The sequence below is a fragment of the Ceratotherium simum genome, chromosome X (assembly GCF_057802395.1).
Source record: "Ceratotherium simum simum isolate JZ-2026a chromosome X, ASM5780239v1, whole genome shotgun sequence".
Classification (NCBI taxonomy): domain Eukaryota; kingdom Metazoa; phylum Chordata; class Mammalia; order Perissodactyla; family Rhinocerotidae; genus Ceratotherium; species Ceratotherium simum.
In genome coordinates this window covers 102,007,915-102,030,655 of record NC_141940.1, presented here as the reverse complement: position 1 = coordinate 102,030,655, position 22,741 = coordinate 102,007,915, and the positions used below count along the sequence as shown (strand labels likewise).

At 36.1% G+C, this 22,741-nt stretch overlaps 1 protein-coding gene across 1 annotated transcript in view; it reads right to left on the bottom strand.

Annotated features, from left to right (window-relative positions):
• The window catches only part of LOC147911959 (dystrophin-like), a 424,678-nt gene that overhangs the window by 31,642 nt on the left and 370,295 nt on the right, over nucleotides 1–22,741 (bottom strand). The window contains exon 13 of the mRNA XM_087426447.1: nucleotides 8,949–9,068. Coding sequence (XP_087282573.1) covers nucleotides 8,949–9,068 — 120 coding nt within the window. The remainder of the gene's footprint in view (nucleotides 1–8,948; nucleotides 9,069–22,741) is intronic.

Here is a 22,741-nt window from a genome sequence, read left to right as displayed (position 1 = left end):
CTTAGTAAAAAAAAGAAATTGTAATATAGACAACCAACAAAGGACTAAAATCTAGGGTATATTTTTAAAAATAACTACAAAAAATCACTGAAAGAAATATAGACAATCCAATGAAAAAATAGGCATTTCAAAAAAGAGGCTTTTCAAACAGCCAGTAAACAAGTGAAATAGTGCTCAACCTCATTAGTCATCAGCACATGCAAATGAAAACAAGAGAGGCTATTATACAGCCACCAGAAAGGCTCAAATTAAAAATCTGACAATACGAAGTATTGAAGAGATGTGAAGCAATTTGTACCTTTATTCACTACTGATGAGAGTATAAATTTATACATCAATTTTGGAATCCTCTTTGGTAATACCTATAAAGCTACATATACCCAACAATTCAGTAATTCTAATCCTAGGTATATACCAAACACAAAAGCATTCATATATTCACAAAAAGATATGTACAATTACGTTCATAGCAGCATTATGTGTAATGGTCCCAAACCAGAAACAACCCAAATTTTCTGAACTGTAGAATGTATAATTAAATTGTGGTATATTCATGAAAAGGAATACCATCCAGCCATGAAAATCAATGAACTAATGCTATATGCAACATGGACGAATCTCACAAACATAATATTGAGTGAAAAAAGTCAGTTACAAAACTATATATATTATGCAACTCCATTTCCATTAAGTTAAAAATGAAACTAATCTGAGGCATTATAAATCAGGATAGAGGTTACCTTTGAGGAGATGGGAAAAGTTTATAACTATGATAGGGCTTAATGAGAGCTTCTTGATTGCTGGTAACATATTATCATTTTATCTGGGTGTGGAACTCTGGGTATATTACCTTTGTGAAGTCTTCAAGCTATAATTACGATTTGTGTACTTTTCTGGGTACTTTAGTAAAAAAAAATTTTTAAAAACGTTGTGTCATAGTGTAAAGTTTCGATTTTTTTCAGAGACCAAAATGACCAGAATTTTCTTTAGACCATATTAGAATTAATACTTATATTCATAAAGAATATTATCATTCCAAAAAACTTGCATATATTTCCTCTGTAATAATTTTCTCAAGGTCACATAGTAATTTTCTCCTGTGAAATTGAGAGATTAGGAGGGAGCCCAGGCTGAGGTATCACACAGATCTCAATACCAGTCCCAGCTCTGCAACTTGCAACCTACATGAACTTGGATTTAATTTCATTAAGCATTGGCTTTTTCATTTTTGAAATAGGGATAGCATTACATACAAAGTATGTAAAATTCTTGGAAAATAATAAGCACATGAAAGTGCTAATAATTATTGCTTCATTGGCAATAATTGTTGACACTTGGCTTAGTGAAATTATTTCCATCACATTTAAAGTTATTTTCATTTTTAAACACGCTTTTTATTCACCAAATATAAAATTAGAAACTAGAGAGAAACATTAAAAAATATTTTCATCCATATTCCTCTTCATAAATAATCTCTATTTCTTAATTCTATAGGCTTTCACATTTCATAGAATTTTTTTTCTCCCCAAATTATCCGAAAGGTATGTACTGTAAACACTTTTAGTTACATAACCCATTTTCAAGCCATGATGAAATAGGGGACATTATAAACAGCCTTTCTGAACAACTAGGTTTTTGTAGACTAGTTTCCCTCCAACCAACAGAGGCATAATTATGGTACAGAGATGGCACAAAAAAGAGAATGGGCATCACTATTTAGAGAAACCAGCTTCAAGGAGGAGAATTAGAACTGAGTTTTCTAAATGAAGTAGGAGTTTTCAAGGCAGACATGATGAAGATGAGCATTCTGAGCAACAGGAATAACACGTACAAAGATGATGACATACAGAGAATCAGAAATAGCTTGGGGCTGGCCCGTGGCTTAGCGGTTAAGTGCACGCGCTCCGCTACTGGTGGCCCAGGTTCGATCCCAGGTGTGCACCGACGCACTGCTTGTCCGGCCATGCTGAGGTGGTGTCCCACATACAGCAACTAGAAGGATGTGCAACTATGACATACAACTATCTACTGGGGCTTTGGGGAGACAAAGGGAAAAAAAAAGGAGGAGGATTGGCATGGATGTTAGCTCAGGGCTAATCTTCCTCACAAAAAAAGAAAAAAAGAAATAGCTTGTAGGAATAGAATGTAGGCTGAGGGACATGAGGGAGCTCTTAGGAGACAAGTATTGAGAGACAGGTAGGGGTCAGGTAAGAAAAATCACTGTAGGCCTAAGTGATGAGACTCTGTAGAAGATGGAAAGCAACAAAGGATTTTAAGGAGAAGAGAAACTGTATTAAATAGACTCTTGAGATTCTACACTGACTTCAATATGGAATTTGGATTGAAGAGAGGTAAGAATGCAGTCAAGGACTTCCTTGATGATATGGGCTTTACCTTGGGAAACAGTGACAGGAGCAAAGACGAAATCATGAATATGAGAGACAGTTAAGAACTGCTGGGACTGATTACATGCAGAGGGCTCATAGGGAAAGGAAAGGGATGAGTCTGGAATGACTCCAGGTTTGTGATACAGGTGTCACGGTGAATGGTGGTGCAGTAGGAAATGCGAGGAAGTCAGTAAAGGAAGCAAGTTCAGAGGCAAGTAGGGCACAATGAGTTAAGTTTCACCTTGTCGAGCTTGAGGTGTTTTTTGGGCTTCAAGGTGAATATATACAGAAGAAAATAGGATAGAAGAAATTGGGCTCAGGAAAGAGATCTCGGCAGAAGACACACAGGGTTATCAACTTCTGCCCATTTTTGATAGCACAACCTTCTGAAGTAACAAAGAGAAAATGCCTTCCTTTTTCAACATGACAATACTGCTCATGTGCCCCTTATCTCGGCTTCGGTTTTCCTTAAAATTAAATAATCCTTAGTTGTACAAACATTCTTTACAGGTGCCACCCTTCTGGAAAAATCCAGCTAAAATACTAAAATATAAAGTGTATTCAAACCAGCACAGAACATAAGTATTAGTCCTTGTAATCTAGACACTATACCATGTCCAGGATTGCACTAATTTATTAAGAATCTATATCATCTTGCTTTGATTTAATGTCAAGCTTGTGACCAAATAAGGTTGGTCTCTCTCTCTCTCTCTCTGTCTCCACACATATACACACATATATATACATATACATATACATCCATACATATAAAGAAAAGGTAAATGTATAGACATTTGTGTATATACACACTTTTCTATACATTTACACACACATTTATATATATATATATTTGCATTCACATGTATGAATGGGAAGTCAGACCTTTCTTATCAAAAACTTACTCAACTAATTTAAAGATATTGCTTTTTTTTAAGCAGCAAAATTTCAAACAATAAATATGCCTATTCTGATTTAAAACAGGAGAAATGAGTATATGACACTTGTATGTGACATTCTAACTTCATAGGACATTGCTATAAAACTTCTAAAGTTATGTGTGAGAGGAAATCATCCATTAACCACTTGTGTGGGGGCAAAATTTACACAGCGCTCCAGCAAAATCTTCAAATGTCTTATTTCCGCCCAAATTTTTGACACTGCAGGTTGAATAAAGCAGTCCAAGTATTTTCAGTCCAATTCTCTGGCACATAAATCAGATACCAGGAGGGAATATATTAAAACACAGACGTTCTCCAGAAACCGATGTAGGGGTAGGAAGGCTCACCTTCTCCATAGACATATCATAGGAGGCTTTGCAAAATACTTTATGGAAATCAAAATACTTTATATTTATTCCATTCCACTGGATCAACCAACTTAATATATCCACCAAAGAATTTGTCTTAATAATACCACATAGTATTTGTACAAATTGTTTAATGTTATTTGATATAAAGTTGGTTTTCACGTCTTGATTTTAGCGAATATATCTTAGCTCTTAGAGACCGTTCTCATCTTCGAAAATCATTCCTTTATTCAATAAACAAGTTTGTTAACCTCATCAGAGGAGCAAGAAACCATACATGTGTGCATAGCCTTTGTTTAATAACCTGCTCTAAAATTGTATTTTCCAGGTTATTCTTTTTCAAAAGAGGATGCTTGTCTGTATCCATTCTTTTGTATATCATTAATTCTTCAAAATGGTAAACTGTAACTTTAAGATTAAAAGTCATTTAACAAAATAATCCAAATGTCTTTATATGCCAGAAACTCTCCTGGGTGTGTGGCCTTAGATACCTTTAATACATTTAGTTGGACTCCTACATGTTAACTTGTACAGGAGAACATATCTGAAAACGGGATTTTAATAGTTCTGCCTTTTCTCTGGAAGGTGTTTTCATTAGAGCATCTTCTGTAAACTATGGGCCTAACCATGTTTCTGGTTCTTTTTCACTAGCAACAGCTATATCCCTAGAACAATAGGCTGTCTTTATGCTCCACTTATAGTCTTTTTTCAGTTTTTCAAATGCACAAGGCCCATATGATCTGTGTACCTCCAAAACACCTCCCTTACTTTGTTTCAGTTTTTGCTCAAATGCCACCTTCTCAATGAAGCTTCCCCTGGCCACTCCATGTACAACTGCTCCCTTCTCTGGTCTATTTTTTCCTTATAGTTCTTGTCACCTTTTTCATAGTATAAGCTTGCTTATTTATTCTCATGCTTGCTTAGAACGTAAGCTTCACAGAGGAGTGATTTATGTTTTGGCCAGACTTAACCTCAAAGCTCAGACTTTTGGCTGGCACCTAGTAGGCACTCAATACTTATCTGTCAAGTGAATAAATAAATACTGTCCTTCGGTCCAGAACACTTTCCCACTCTCTAATGTTGCCTAATTAATTTCTCCTAAATCCTTAGATCACACTTAAGGTCACTTACGGAGGCATTTCCTGACCTTCTAGAGAAAAATAGGTCACCTAGCAACCTATATATTTGTCACATTGAACTCATCATGGCCAAAATTGTACACTTGGTTGCATTTGATTAGTGCAGGTCCAGGAGGGCAGGTGCCATGACTGTTACCCCCAGTCATTCCCACCATTGTAGTACCAGGCGTTATCCTGGCAGGGGCTGCTGCTCAGTCAGGCTGTTGACTGAATGAATTATTGTGGAGTTCAGTATCACACACTAATTCTAAGTCTTAGGCAAGCCCCTGTCTACTTGCCAAGCCTCCCCTAGCACCACTCTTCTGAACCTCAATGTTGTAGCCAAATTGGCCCTTTTTCAATTCTTTGAGGGTGCCAGGCCCACTTGATATATTGTTGCCCCTTCTTGGAAACCGTATCCACCTCTACCAATCCCCTTTGCATGCACTTTATCCAGTTCCTTTCAACATATCCTTTAGATCCCAGCTTAAGCACCACTTTCCTAGGGAATCATTTCATGCCTTCAAACTTCAGTTTAAGTCAGATTGATTTCTTGTCACAAAATCTTGTTCCTTTCCTTCATAGAAATAAGTTGTGTCCATTTTTAAATATTTGTTCATTTTGGTAAATATTTGATTAATGTCTATTTCCTCTGCTAGCTTTCAAGTACCGAGGGAACAGTCACCATGTGTATCATGCCTAACATAGCAACCATGGATGACAAGTATTTGGCATTTGATTTCAAAGAGGGAGCCTGAGAAATGGCTACCATTGTTTTGAGGTTGCAAGGAAGGCAGCAGGCTCACAAATTACTCACTCCTGACCTGAGAAGGTAGTAACAAATTCTCTTTTTGTTCACTGTTTTACCTCTGTTACCCATAGTAAGAACATAATAAGTACTCATGGAAAAAATGAAAAATGGAACGCAGAATGCTTAAAAAGAGCAAAGGCAATGTCCTCCAGGACTGAAGACTCTACATTAATTACCAATCTTAGTTACTTAGCCAAGTTATCTCTCAATAAAATTAGTTAACTAAGATTATTGCTTACAAATCAAGCTCTGTGTACTGATATCCTACAAACCTCTAAAGTTAAGGACAAGTTTCTGACCTGTGGTGAGATTGCTGAGGTACAAGCTGAACCTCAGAGAGAGAGAATCAAATTAATTTACAACAGACTGCACTTTTCAGAATATTATCCTTCACTAGCCATGCCATCTTTCAGAATTCCTAAGCATATGTTCTGACCTAACTTCATTTTGCTTCAAACTTTTTAAAAAGAAGACTTCTAAAAGTCTTTTAAAGTTGGAGAAAATCTAACTTATAATAGAAAAATCTAACCTGTATTAGAGTTCATAGAAATAAGCCAACACATGTAACGATATTCTGTGGGGAGTATTTTTAGAGTTTTAATTCGTGTGTTAGATGATAAGAACACATCTCTCTCTTACTATACTAAATTAAGGACTTCCTTTCCTGGTTTCTCCCTTCTGGCATCTTTTTGCTAAAGACCCCTGAGTATCCATTTTGAGGCTCTGGAACTTCAGCACATTGGGGCGAAATGGATTAAGGCATTGTGGTGACACGGGAGTCCATGGAGGAGAAAGAAGGTGTGGGGTGAAGCACTAACAGGTCTTGGGGCATAAGCTATGGATGACCAGATATCGCTCCAATAAAAATCCTGCAGGATTGTTCTCAGGTTCCTGACAGTTTTCTTTTTCCCTTCTATGCAGTCCATATACCGGTTTCTCTTTCCTAAAATTATTCCTATTACTTCTAACAGAATTCCTCTGGGTCCCGTATGAAACATGATAGTCCATGGTCTCTGAGGCATAGCATTCTTATCACACGCAGAGGATATCTGTGTTGCTGTTAAAGTGATTCCTCTAATGTATTTACTTATTTTTCCTTTTATCCTTTATTATTTCTTCTTTCCTCCTCCTTCTCTACCAACTCCTCTTCCTCTTCCTCTTCCTTTTAAAAATTAAACTGGGTAAGACAAGATTATATCACTTGCAAGGAACCGAAGAAAGAATCATCAAAATGTCAAAGTCATATGAGAGCCCAGCATTCCAAGACAACTCAAACCAATGGTTGAATAAAGCATAGGTTCAAACACGGATTCCTCTGGGCCTGAGGAAACTGATGGAATGGAAAGAAAGACTAAAGCAGGGGCTTTCTCACCACTTAATTCCTGCTAACTCTGCCCTTTTAGACACTAATTTAGAGTATCTAAAAGTCAGGTGAGAGTAAGGGTAGGTAGAGGGAAATGAAGGCATCAAAAGGGAAAAGGGGAAAGGCAAGGGGGAAAGAGGAGGCTGGGAGGCCGTGGTCAACACTAAGTAAAGGGGGAGGTAATGATGCACAAGTGCAGATCGAGTTTGTGTGAATTAGGGATAGTTGACATGTGCATAGCTATCTTAGTAGATGTCTCTGGGCCAAAGAAATAAAGGCAGAAAATAAGATGAAAAATGAAAGTAAGTAAGAGAATAAATAAAAAAAGCTTAGGGCCACCACATTTAATTTACCTAAGATCTAACCCAGTCACTATCTGTGAGTCCTATGGACTGTTTTTGAAGGTGGCCTGGTCCCACAAGCATCACCTTGGAATAATTATATCCTAAAGCTACTTTTACTAGGCCTGGTAATGCCAAGATAGATGTTTTTCAGTTGTTAGTTTAACTGGATATACTCTATGACTTACAAAAACTTCTGCCTTAGTATTTTTTAATCAGTCATCCTCCCAACCACTGCCCCCCAGCCTGCTTTTATCTGTTCTGAAAATTTCTGAGAAACTTTGAGTATCAGATTTTTACCCATCTGTAATTAGCTACAACAATATTGTATTAAAACTATGGAATTCCTTAAAATGGGTATAGCAGTGGCCTGTTAGTGCAATCCTTTAGTCGGTCACAAGCATGTATGTGTGACAAAATATTTGATCACGTATGAGATGATACATTATAATATCGGGTGCCATAAGCCTTTTTTAATCTGTAATCCTTGCAATATCACTGAACCATAAGCAATTAACATGAGTCACTAGTATATATTAAATGCTCAGTTGTAGCAGTTCAAGAGTTTTCTTTCTGTCATTTAATGATGGAGAATGAGATAACATTGTTGGAGATTGGCAGTCTAAAGCAGTAACCTGAGGAAATGACATTTCACTGGGATAAAAAAACACATTTCACACAAAAAGAGAAGAAAAAAGAGATAAGGCTTTAAGCAACTGTTTTATAGGTTAGGTAAGAGACACTATGTTCAGAACAACTTTCGGCTGATAAAGCTGCTTAACCCCACGTTGACTGGGTCCTTAGATGTGTCAGACTTGGCCCCTAACTATCACAAGAGAAAAGCAGGCATTTGGTGGCTACAATGAATGCCTCAAACATAATCTGTAGTTGTGTATATATGTGACTTCATGTTACATTCAGAACAAAAAATTGTTGTATTTTCCCTTAATGTTGATGTTTGAGTAAATGCATATACATGCTTTGTTGAAATTGTTTTAACTTTTTCAGAGTAAAATTTTATTGTTCCAAATTAGGAAGAAAAGATAAAAATATGAAAATATCCACAGTATCCTTTGTTAATATCTACTCGTTATGTTCCCAAGGACACAATTACTATGACTCACGTCGAGGGCTTGAAAGGATAAGTAACTGCTCCAACAAAATTTCCGTGACTTAAACATCCTGCTATGCCCTCATCAAGACTACAGCTGAAGGCTTCCAGGAAAAAATAAACTGAAAGTGTTCGATTTCTCATTATTTGATTGAATGTGATCTTTTTCGTGGTTTTTTACCTTTGTTCTCTCTTAGACTGTAGGTTTGAAGAGGGTATAAATAATATTCCTCTGACCAGTTCTCTAATACATGTTACTCAACGATAACAAAAAAACGGATCTGCATTTATGTATTTCTCCAAAAGCCAGGAAGCTAGTATGAACAAAGTGTATAGTCAATGAAAGGGAATTAGGCACAAATGGGACATAGTTTGAATTAGTTCAAATAAATATACTGTGCTCTAAATATTTGTAATATACAAATTACATTATAAATTTTCTACATATTTTCTGAATTGAAATTAATTGTTTTGAATGACATGTTCAGTGTATTAAAGAAAAGAATCTGACCTTTAGTTGTTCTTCCAAAGCAGCAGTTGCATGATCTCCACTAGATTCATCGACTACCACCACCATGTGAGTGAGCGAATTGACCCTAACTTGCTCCTGTTCTAGGTCTTCTTGAAGCACCTGAAAGATAAAATTTTTAAAATAGAAAATTAAAAGAATAGTATCCTGATCTATATGCCAAAAACACTTCTTCCCAAATACATGTGATTTCTTTCTGCCTCATTTTGGGTAATGTAAATTTTTATTAAACTAGAACCATTCCCAGCAAATTTTCTGCTATGGTGCTCAGCAAAATTTGCGCATTTCTACTGTCAATTGAATGTGAAAGTATATAGAGAGAGCATCTGTTGAGAAAGGTATGGTAGGATGTTCTTCCCCCTTATTCCACCTCCTCTTACTTTTTCAAGGACTTTTCTCCTAAAACTACTTGCTGCCTCTGGCATCTTCAATGTCTCATTCTCTACTGAAGTTCTTCATTATCCACCAAAACAAAACAAACTCTCCTGACCCAACAAACCCCTCCCGCTCTGCCCTATTAGGTAGGTGTTCCTCTTCACTGAAAAATATTTTGTGTTTTCTATACTCTTTCCACTTCCTTACCCTACTATTCTCTCTGCCCATGATCATATTGAAACATCTCTTATAAAGGTTGTCATAAAACTCCAGGTTCCCAAATCAATAGCCATTTTATGATATCATCTTACTTGACATTTCAATTACTAGCCTAATTAATCACTCCTTCATTCCTGACATGGTCTTCTCTTGAGCTTCATGTACTACCGTCTCCTGATTATCCTCCCACCAGACTAAGGGCTGATTTTCCACTCCTCTGCTGGTTCCTTCTCCTCTGCTCAACTGTAAATCAGATGTCATTCTTCTGTGTAAAAACCAATGGATTCCCATGACACTAAGAAGGAGAATTTAAATTCTTTACCTGAAATTTTTATATGATCGAGCATCTGCCTACCTCTCCAGTCTAATTGCATACAATTCTTCCCCTCTGACACTATGTTTCAGCCACACTTGTCCTCTCTGTTCCACAAATGTGTCAAGCTATTTTCTCTGCTTGAATGCTCTTCCTCTGTGTCTTTAAATAATAGCCCCTTATCATTCAGGACTCAGTTTTAAGTGTCTCCTGCCCAGAGACAATTTTCATGAACACGCTACATAAATTTGCTCCTTAGTTGCTCTCTTTTTCTATCAATTTTTTTAACATAACATTTTTACTACTCAATATTTTCTTATGTATTAGTTTAATCATTTGTTGTTTGTCTCTAGTTACTGGAATATAAGATCCACTAGAACAGAGATGTCCTCTGTTCTCACTAAATATTCCAAGCAACTAAAAATCAATAAACTTTTGTTGAATGAATGGTGCTACGCAGAGGATTGAGGGCAATATATACGGATAAGTTTGGCCCTTCCTGATTGTGTAAAGATTACAATCTAATAGGAGGGATTAGCTTTTTCTAAATGTAATTACAATTACACTAACAGGCACATACAGTCACAAAACAGTATTCCAATCTTATTTAAAAATCATAGTGTACAATTTTTTTGTAAAGATAAACAGGGCTAAACAGCAGAATAAATAGAGAGTAAACAGAACCTGTTCTAGAACCAAGACATCCTGCCTGGGCGCTCCATTTTCCCCAAGATCTTATCATGTTACACTAACTATTATTGGGAAATCTCTGAATGAGTGTACGAACCTTCTAGTCATCTAGTGCGCTTCTTAGAACATTTTATTATATAATGCAAGAATGGAGAAGCAGATTTGGGACAAAGCCTGTTATTTTCTGAAAAATCTGCAGTCCCTACTGGTGAAACAACGATGCTTGGCACCTACCAGACTAGCTCTTAGTTATTCAAACTCTGTGGCAGGTGTAAGGGAACTTATTAGGAATGGCTATATCACAAACTCAAATGCATGAGCATTTTTACCCTAGGACTTTTATTTTTCAAGTCTCAACATTTTAGAGCACTATAAAATCACTTACTTTTACTTCCTCTCTCTAGATTTTCATGCTACATTTTCAAGTGAAGGAATTTAGAATAAAATGACTATGCATCTATTTTGTGTGTGGAGTCTATACTGTCTATTGTGCCTTTGACACTCCAGAGCTTACATTGGTTAATAAAACTTTTTCTGCCGTGAGGCTGAAAACGGAAACATTAACATTCAGAGTTGTCCTTGAAAGTCATGTTGAGTCTGTGTTTTCTGAGTTATATAAGCCAGGATTAGAAATATTTCAAATGTGCCAGCCAATAATTTTAAAAATAATAATTATAATAATATTTTCGTGGCCAATATATCATAAATTGGTTTATTCAATTTGGCTGATTCTTTTTTCCTATTACTCAAGTATGAGAGTATATATTATTACATATATTGAAAAACAACTAGGAAATAACACTATACTATTCACATTTTTACACGTAAATTGTTATTTTTACTGTTTTAATATATTTTAGTAAAAGAACTTGAGAAAATCATTGTTTAATCCATGAAATGCTTATTTTCAAACACATATGGAGTCTTTCTAAAGCATATGTGATCAAATGTACTATTTATTTTCTTTAGTACTTATATTTCTTATTTTATTTATCTATTTATTCTATAATCAGAAATTATATTCTTGCCATACTGATCAAGGGTTGACATTTTATGCTTTTGCAAAAGCGCTAACACAAAAATCACTATAGCTAGTTGTGAGCTGATAGTTTTAAAACCAAACACAAGAACTATCTGAACTTATAGTGAATAGAGAGAAATAAAGGAACATGGGAGACTGTCCAGAGTGGCTGAAAATCTTGAAGAGTGCATAGCACTGGGGTAGATTAGCATAAACTGTATTTGATTTAAGTTATTTCCAGTATCCCTTTTTCTCTTCTATGACTTTTTCAAATCATATCTCTTCTTTTACTCCTAATCAGGGATGCAAATAGAAAAGGTTAAACTGACCTTTCTGAGCATACTCAATGGCTGCAAGACAGAGCTATTGCAACACTGTAATCATATTTCCTATTTTCCCAAACCTCAACTCTGAAAATAAATATAATGAATATTACAGTATTAGCTAATCCTCCAATATTAGCAAAAGACAAAAGAATATAAAATATCCAATGTCCAGACTTTGTTTTTTAGAAAGTTGCTTTTCAAAAGTAGCAAAAATGCCACACACAAATAGGTAAGTTTAAAAAGTTAAATTTTTCTGCCATGCTATGTATTCATGAATAAGGGCCTTGATTATTAGTAGACAGTATACTCTCCCGCTTCCCTCTTTGAGAAAACATGGACTCAAGACAATTAATTTTTAAAATACATTAAAGTTTTGTAAAGCTATTTTAAATTTTTTTGTGTGTGTGAGGAAGATCGGCCCTGAGCTAATATCTGCCAATTCTCCTCTTTTTTTGCTGAGGAAGACTGGCCCTGGGCTAACATCCATGCCCATCTTCCTCCACTTTATATGGGACACCGCCACAGCATGGCTCGATAAGCAGTACATCGGTGCATGCCTGGGATCCGAACCAGCGAACCCCGGGCCACCGCAGCGGAGTGCGTGCACTTAACCGCTTGCACCACTGGGCCGGCCCCTTAAAATTAATTTTTAACTAAATATTTACTTTTTATGGATTTTAATTTATCATAGCTAGATTTACACAACGGAGATTTACAGTTGATTTGATAATTAAGCCTGAAATATGAGCCAAATTATTCTGAATACAGATATATCCCCAGAGAAGTATGCTAAAATTTTTGCCCATCAGAAGATAATATCTTCAAATTAAAATGCTGTAATATATGATTGCTAAAGTAGGTTTTTCTTTATTAAAAGCATATAAATTATTTACACACACATATATACATACTAGGTATTTTATTATGCATTTCTTGCCATTATTTTTATTAAAGTAATGCATTTGTTACACTTGCCAGATTAAAAAAAAATCTGTCATGCTCCTAATTAAATTTCTATACCATTATTAGATAGATACAAATGTCAGCAACGTTTGTTCTCTAATGTCAACTAACAATCTTTTTTTTTCCTTATGACAAGAGAAAAGGCGAGTAGTGAAATTTAACATAAAAACAGCTTAGATTTGACAAACTTAGATTTTGTTATACCTCTGTAAATAATTCCTTTTCTTATAAATTATTCTCTAGTTAAGAACCTGACCGAATTTGTTCATTTTTCCCTGAGTACATATTCACAACTTTATGGTTTAAATATGACTTTTCTTCTATTTTCTTTTCTTTTTTTTGTGCGTGTATGAGGAGGATCAGCCCTGAGCTAACATCTGCCAATCCTCCTCTGTTTTGCTGAGGAAGACTGGCCCTGGGCTAACATCCGTGCCCATCTTCCTCCACTTTATATGGGACACTGCCACAGCATGGCTTGACAAGCAGTGCGTTGGTGCACGCCCGGGATCCGAACTGGTGAACCCCAGGCCGCCGCAGCGGAGCGCGCGCACTTAACCGCTTGCGCCACTGGGCCGGCCTCCTATTTTCTTCAAATGTCAGCAGTGGTACCAAATCCTTGCTCTGACCCATGTCAAGTTGGTTTTCAAAAACTGGCTTAGAACAACCACAGGAAAAGGAGTCATTTCAGCGTTTACTTCAGAATTATGCTATTTTACCCTTTCTTAGCACACATGTGAAATAATGCTTGGAAAATAAAGGCATGGAAATATGTAAAGCTAGGGAATTATTGGGTTTGATGTTTAGAGGTGAAGACCAGCAATTAATAGAAAGGTAGAGTAATAGAAAACAAACGCACGGTTGGATCTCCTGTAAGCTCCATAGGAGCATATATAATATTTCCCTTGGCCACAGTATACGCTCAGCAACATGGAATAGGAAAGGGCAATGGTTGCCTATGCCCATAGTTTAGTTTTTACTCCTTCTACTTCAATGATTCACTAACACGAAATTGCCAAGACTTGAAGGTCCTATACATATACACGTGTGTGTGCACACACACACACGTCTAGAAACAACGCAGATCATGGGTTCTTCATGGATTCTAAGACCATCTATTGCATCCCACATATTACTTTAAATTAATATAATTAGAAAGATGTTTAATAAAATATTAGGTTTATGTAATTTGTAGTTTTTTAGCTTAGCCAAATAAATGTACACAAAAGGAAAGACTGATGAGAACAAAACTTGTATCAAACATAAAATTTGTAAAAATCTTAAGAAACCATGCAAGTTTCTAGGAACATGGAATAACTTCAACATCTAGGAAAGTAATATCTTAGAGAATCCATCTCGGGAATGAAAAAAAAAATCCTTAGATACTTATGAACAATTAGCTATGTAATACATCTGGATATAAATTGATTTTATTTTCAAATAAAAGTGTCCTGGCCAAATCGGAAAGTTTTATGATTTCTTATGAAATGAGGGAGAGGTTGGCAATTTATCCTTCTCTTCACCTTTTCTCTTCTGGCTAGTCTTACTTCCTTCTTTCCATCTCTTCTGCTCTGGGCTAGGCTCTGTTTCCCCCGCTACCCTGAATGAAATGATCTGGAAATGACTTACCATTTTATTTTCAGTCAAATATTCACTTTGCTGAGCCTGAATGATCACAGTATTGTCTAGTTCTCCATGAGGATCTATTTATGGTATATAATTTTGTTGTAAACTTGCTAAATATTTTAAATAAGCTTCCTCTATAGGCTCTCCTAAAAGAGCTTTTATTTTGATATCCACTTACTTAAATGTGATTGCATAGTTACATTAGTCTTTATACCAGAACCCATTGTTTTTACCTTTTTGTTAGAAATAAATGTTTATATTTCTGCCCACTCCTAAGCTATCAAAGGGGGGCCCTAAATACCATTTCAATGAAGACATCTGAAAGATTTTAAAAGCACCTAATGCTCCCCAATCACAGGAAGGGGGCTCAGTAAGTACGAAAATTTGTTTTAAAAACAGAGTTGACAATGAACCTACCTCTACATCTTTCAGAACATAAGTAGAAAAGGATACAGTGTGGATGGCAGACTGACAACAACATATGCATGTTTAAAGGTGTGGGATCTGAAATCAGGTTTCCTAGGTTTGATTCCTGGATGTATGGCTAAGGAGCTATGCGACCTTGAGAAAGTTCCACACCAAGCCTCAGCTTCCTAACGTTCAGAATTGGGATAATAAGAGTAACTATTTCTTTAGGTGATTAGGAAGACTGAATAAGTTATAATTGGTTAGCACCTTGCCTGGCACACAGTACGAACTCAATAAATTTTAACAGCTAGTTAATTCTAAAAACTCATATTTAGGCATATTCAGAACAAAGACTTTAAACCATATTGCAAGAACTCAATATTCACCTAATTCACTCTCATCTAAATCATGCTGCCCACCAGCCTCTAATAGGCCTCATAAGTACAGACAGGGAAGGAGGTTTTGGAAAACCAGGAAAAGAAGAGCTGAAGTTACAGCAAATTTTAGAATCTGGAGAAATATATAATGAATTTTAAATCCTTAAATGAGATTTTAACTTCCAAATTATTTACATAAGATTAACAACAGTAGTTTTAAACTAACTGATCTAGTGGTCTCATACATTGCTGAAAAATTAGCATAGTCAGAGGAGCTATTTCATGGAGTGAAGAGGGCAGACCCTAATCACTAAATAATAGCCCTCAACTCTCCCACCTTTCCTCCTCCCTCTATGATTCATGCATGCATGCATCCATCCATACACTCTGCACAGAGTTACACCATTGAAATCAGAAATTAAAGTGAACGCCAAGAAAATCTAATAAGTAATTACAAAATGTCTTTTGCCCAACAATAATTATTGAAAAAGAAGAGAATAGGATTATTGGGAGAGACGGTTGAGGTGGAAGGTTTCAGGTGCAGCACAGAGGAAGTTACATGCATTGACTGGCTAATAGTATATAGATGTGGGATTTAAGTCTACTGATCATCCTTCTGCTCAAACATTATTGCCATTCTCACCATAAGCCTATTTTCTTCTGTGTTTACTTTCTAGCCCGTTTTGCTCTGATTTTAAAGTAAGAACTACAGGATTAATGTTTAAAAATCATTTTTGTAATCATTTTGATTCTGAGCATTTCATACACAGCCACCACCAGAGAGCTGTCTTTCCTCATTACTTACTCTGAGTTTGAAGCCTTATATGCACTCAGTTCTCTCTGTCTCTTCCATCTAGATATTCCCAAGCCTGGGAAACCAAGTGCAACATTTCCCCAATCTCTTTGCTACTCTCTGCATTTGCTCTAGCCTCTAGGATCTCCGCTGGAGTCAAGCTTCAATGGAATCTTAAAGTGGAAGGAAAGAGTCTGGGTTCAAAAGCAGTCAAGTTAAGATCAAAGCCCAAGTCTACCAATTACTATTCAAGTTACCCAGGGCAACTCCTTAAGCTCTCTGAACACATTTATTAATCTGAAAAACTAGGGATTAAAATCCCTCCAGGACAGGTTCAACAGTGAAGTTAAATGAGATAATTCATTAGAATCAGCTAGCACAGTGTTTAGTAGAGTCGGTAGGTGGTAAGGAAATGCTTATTTTCTCCTATTTCTGACATCGTCACCTTATCATTCCATTCTTAGACTAAGATCCATGGAAACTGCCCCTCTGGGCATTAGTATTTATTTTCAATACCCCTGATAATCATATATGTATCTTTTAATTGCTAAATATCCTCAGCGTGCTGAAACTATAGAACATCATGGAAAAATACCTGATATAGTAGTTTTCTCATTCTCACTAGATATGACCTAGATATTTAATTGTTAATGGAATATAAAATGTTAAGCAGTATAAATTATCTCTGAAGAATGTAGTTCCATTGAATAACAAAGTACTACCAGTTGTACCACTAGAAATCATTCTCTTCATAACAGAAATATTAAACATAAATGATAGTATATACTGTAGTTAACAATTTTATATTCTTTAGAAACAGATGTAGTGCCATATTCAATCTTATTTATTTATTTATTTATTTATTTATTTATTTATTTATTTATTTTGTAAGGAAGATCGGCCCTGAGCTAACATCTGCCAATCCTCCTCTTTTTGTTGAGGAAGACTGGCCCTGGGCTAACATCAGTGCCCATCTTCCTCTACTTTATATGGGATGCCTCCACAGCATGGCTTGCCAAGCCGTGCGTCGGTGCGCGCCCGGGATCCGAACCGGTGAACCCCGGGCTGCTGCAGCGGAGCGTGCGCACTTAACCGCTTGCGCCACCGGGCCGGCCCCTTCAATCTTACTTTTAACATGAGATTGGATTTGTGATCATGTATTTTGTTACAAGATACATGAATATATTTTTCAAGAAAAATTTTTGTAAAACTCACGTTATCATATCCGTTGTGGCTTTCTTGTAAAGAATTTTCCCCTAAAATGCATTCTAATATGTTTTATATTCTTAAATAATTCATTTATATTATTAATGTTGCAGTACCTATTCAAGGGAATTGAAATTAATTGGTGTTGGTTCAGGAAAATAGAGATACTTTACAAGAGACTAACTCAATAAGTGAGAGATAGAGTCCTTTGTTTTCCTATTTTTCTACCCTCCCCAGAGGCCAGAAACTTCTAATGAAGAAGCATTACAGAAGCAATTAAGTATAAAAAATAAAGGTGGTGTCTCTAAGATGAGGGGGTCTTGGGTAGTTATATTTTAGTAGATGCACTGATGTACTTTAAAACAAGGCTGTGACATTTCAAGCAATGTTACTGAATCAGTACTCTGTAATTTCTAATTAACTAATTAGTAATCTGTTAGCTGGAATCACTTGATTTGTTAAAATAAGAACACGGATATGGATTTCATTATTATGACTATTATTATTTTAATTAAATCAATGGCATTACCTAGTATGCAAAGTTATACTTAGATTCTGCTGCTTGTTTATAGTACGTTAATGGGAAATTAGGTGTGTGCTCAACTAGATTTAAAAAAATTAAAACTATCATGCATATACTACTATGTAGACTATATAAGTGTGATCTTTTTAACATGAACTTGCCACTTCTTTGTGTCAAAAGAATATTATTACCACAGAAATCAATTTCATTTAGTAGAAGACGTCTTATACACTAATAACAGCTAGCATCATTTTTATAATTCTGAGCATCAGGTATTATTCTAAGTGCTTTTTATGCAATTATGTATTAAATATACGTATCAACCCTATAAGATAGGTATCATTATCATCTTCATCATCATCATCATCATCATCATCATCCTGATTTCATGCTTGGGGAAACCGAGGCACTAAATAGTTAAATAACTTTTGCAAAGCCATTCAGCTCACAAATGATAGAGCTGTGTTTTTGAGGGTTTTTTTCTGAAATGTATCTTTTTTTTTCCAATTTTTTTTTTTGCTGGGAAAGATTCGCCCTGAGCTAACATCTGTTGCCAATCTTTCTCTCTCTCTTTTTTTTTAACCCTCCTCAAAGCCCAAGAACATAATTGTATATATTCTAGTTTTAAGTCCTTCTGGTTCTTCTACGTGAACCGCCACCACAGCATGGCTACTGACATTCCACACCCAGCGATCAAACCCAGGCTGCTGAAGCAGAATGTGCCAAACTTGAACCACTAGGCCATCGGGGCTGGCTCTAGAGCTGTGTTTTGAACCTAGGCATTCTGGCTCCAGAGTCTGTGATATACTGCCTCTCATATAAGAGATATTCATGTTGCTCAAATAAACATAAGAGATAGATAATTGTGTTTTGTATAACTCCACACCATAAGGCTCAGAAATAGAAACTTAAAGGATAAGGATATATGCATATGTGTGTACTCAGTTGAGTTCCAGGTTTTACCCCTCTGGTCACACTTGAAATCAATCGATTAGAATTTTAAAGACTCCTACCACAAAGCTTGATTAAACACACTCCCACCACAAAGCTTGATTCAACAATAGATGGGTCCTACTATATGTTCTTATTGAGCATTCCACAGAAGCAGTGTTGAGTGCCTCTTTAGGGGAAACAGTTCTTTGAAAGTAATGTTGACATTGGATAGTCTTAGTGACAAATGCTAACCACAAAAGAGTGTTTAAGATGGGGTTTTGAGCATTAGTAGGAGGTTCAAGTTTCTTTTATTTGCATGGTTTAGTTTCTTTGGACACTACTGTTTTTGGCTTTTCTCTCATGAATCTTTCCTATCTGGATATTCTCTCTTGGAACCTCTTAGTCATAATGCTGTGTGCTGATATGGTCATGGGGACTTCTCCCACTTGAGACAATGCATGTTTTTCTCCTATGGTTCCTATCCCCTGCCCCTTGAAGGTCAAGTAAGGTCTATATGGAACCCAAAGAAAGAGACAGAACAACATCTCTAGGCCTTTTCTCTCTTTTCTTAATAAGAATCTAGAAAGAAAGGTTAAATTGTAAGCCCAACTTAAAATGGCCAGGAAGACCTGATTGAGCCTAGGACTGAGGACAGAAGGGCAAAGGAGTCCTTACAATTTATATGAAGCTCAACCTAACTCACAAGGCCAGAGTTCTATACAAATTTAAAAAAAAAGTCTTATGATTACAGATAGTATAGTTTGCTTGGCTGGTCCACTCTAAACATCTTCCTCATGAACTGACCATCCTGTGGTCAGCAGCCAGCTGAGGATTTCTTTTCCTGCATAACCAAGGGTTATAATTTGATTTCTACGGACACACCTAAGTATGACTGCTGGTGGCATCTTCTGTAATATTTATAAAGATGCCAGGGTTACAACCATTAAAATATTTGAAGAGGGAATGAAACAGGGGTAGAAAGAAAAAACAAAAGTCAGAGGTAGTGAGAAGGCACCAGAGATAATATTTCCCCATAACTTGCTTTCTAGATGTGTTCCTTCTTCGTCTATATGAGCTGTGTTCTTGCCCCTACTCACAACTTTTTTATTGTTTATTTAAATTGTCAGATTCATGTCTTTATCAGAAAGGTAGCAATGATGAAGCCTCTGTGTGTGACACAACTAGTCAGAATTATTTAAAGCATCTGCTCCAAAAAACATTTACTGAGCGTCAATTACGTGCTAAGTACTCTGCTATGCATGGGAGAAACACAAAAGGAGCCTATCTGGTTCTCTGGTTGTAGTATAGTATTTTTTTTCCTGATTATATTGTTTACCTTTCCTGTCGTAGCCATCAAACATTCTTTAAGCACTTATGGGGGCAAAAGATAGGAAACCAAATGGAATTTCACAGCAGTAATTAATAACATGTACTTTTAGCTAAAGATAAAAAGAGATCCTATTTACTAGTCACTAAAAGCACTACTTGATTCTATGGCATTCTTAGGCTTTTCAGAATCACTCATCCTTCTCCCAATTATTGCATTTCTCTATTAGTATTGCCCATTTAAAAAAAGCCAATTTTGGCCTTCCAATTGCCCAGTCTCAGAATCTATTATTTCGAGCTCTTTGCACATTCCTTAATTCTAGTATTGTTTGTACTGCTGTTGATTTCTAAAATGTTTCTTACACCTGCTAGCAATTTTCATTGACACTGCCTTCAATCAGGTTCTATATACTTTCTGCAGTATCTTCCTAACATGTCTTCTGGCCTCCTGTTCATCTCTGCTCTAATTTATCTTACAAGATATATCTTCCGAAAAGTTAAAATAAATTTTCCTAATTTGCCACTCTCTTAAGTTTAATTTCTCATTAATAATGGCTGCCTATTATCCATAGAGTAACTCCAAATGCCTGAGTCTCAAGTTCAAGACCCTCCATGATCAGGTTGTAGTCCTCTAGCACTGAGCATAGTGTAACACATGACCTAGGCAAATGACATACCCTACACTTCCCCACCTCATTGCCTTTTTCCAAACAAATCACTGTTTTTAACATTCTCAAGTCATCTGTCATCTTCTGCCTTGTAGAATGGTCATTTGTTTTCCGTGTCTTTAACTGATGTACTAGCATGTGAGTTTCTTGAAGAAGATTCCATATATGGTAGGTCTCTATATTCTTCACAGCACCCACTGTGCTTTAATAAGGGTTTGTTCAGTGATATGGAATAGAATGCAATGGAACAAAACGAAATATAAAATCCTTTATCAGGATTACACCTAAACCCTCCCAGTTACATGAAGATCTAGATCATTTTAAAGGTCACCAGAAGAGGATATTTCACAATTGTGGCAACCCAAAGGCTTGAGATTAACTAAGCTTCAAGGAAAGGATAGGTGACTGAGTTTCTAAGAGGTCATTTAATTTGTATTAATCAGTACTTAACATAGAACATCCAATGAAGTCAAATTATAGTGCACACTTATATCTGCAAATTCTAATAACTTGTATAGTAAGGACTCTATTGACAGTGTTACTAAGCCAATGTAGCTAATAACAAAAGTCTAAATCTTTCAAAAGAATTGGGAACTTAGCTAATAAACTAAGCTTTAAACTTCATCTGTCTGACTGTACTATGAGACAAAAGATTCCTCAGTTAAATAAAATATTTTCCTTTTGATTAAAATACACTCCAAAATAGCAAACTTCTTTCCCATTAACGAATGTTCAAGCCCACAACAGACTTTTACTCCTCAATAATATCATCACTCCTTTGAGGGAAATACTTTCATTCCTTATCAACATCACTAATAAAGTCTGTCTCTTAAGACATAAATATCCAACCAGGATTATTTCTGACGTGTTCCTTCACAAGGGGTACGAGAGGTTCAATTTGTTTACTCCTGACAGAATCACTTTTGGGTGACTCAGATCTAAAGTAATCCTCTAAATTCTCTCCCCAAAGCAATAGCCATGAGGAATGAATAGTCTCTTCCAAATTTTGCAGCAAACTGAACTTTTTCCAGTTACCCAGAGTTAACAGATTGGCTAGATTTAATAGTAACCACCAATATAGGATCAATCGTTTCACCTTGCCTAATTGGCAGATTCAGTAAAAGTGACATCTCCATGACATTTCACAGTGGTTGAATTTCTACCTGCCTTGTAATAAAATGCTGTTGAGATGAAGATAGCAAAAGATGCTGTCACAGAACATAAAGAAGCATAGCTGTAATATTCATGGTGTACTTGCAAGAGTTGCAAACATTTTTATTTTGCCCTCCAACTGAGAGAGGGCGGGGGAGAGAGAGCGAGCGCCAGAGCCCTCTGGCCTGAGCAGAATTTAAATAGATCACCAGCAACAAAACCTGTATCTTTCCTTTAATTTTGTCACCTGTAATAATTTCTTAGAAAAAGAAAGAAGATGACTCAAGTATTCAACACCTATCTACACAAAGCTAAAAATCCTAAATGTTCTATTAGGTGAGAAGTGTGGTGATGCAGCAGAGTGGGGCTGCTTTTCTGACTATTTCAAGGTTACTGATGTATTTTGTTGTCAGAGGAGAAATTTCCTCATTTTCATTCACTTACAACTCTTCAGAAGCAAGGCTGCAAAGTCAATCAATGACTAAATAAGGCTGTAGTATGAACTCAGTTACCTAAAGAAAGAACATTTATCTTCTGTTTTATGAGGCATGGCAGGACTAACAAAAAAAAAATCACTCCCTTTAGTGTGTACTTTTAAGAAAATATACATGTTTCGCATTTAAATAAATTCAACTCCTTCATAAATTGTTTGATTTTGTTACATCATTTTTCCCCCACTGTAATTACTTCAAGTAATAAGAGAGTATTATCAATTGCCAGGCTTTCTCTTAGCTATGTGTTTTTCTCGTCAATTTTATAAAAAATAATATATCCTAAAGTGGGTTTAAACAGTTAAAGGTAGAAGATGGCCTCACACTCTGAGCCAGGAAACCAATTCCTTCTGTTACTCTTTATGCAC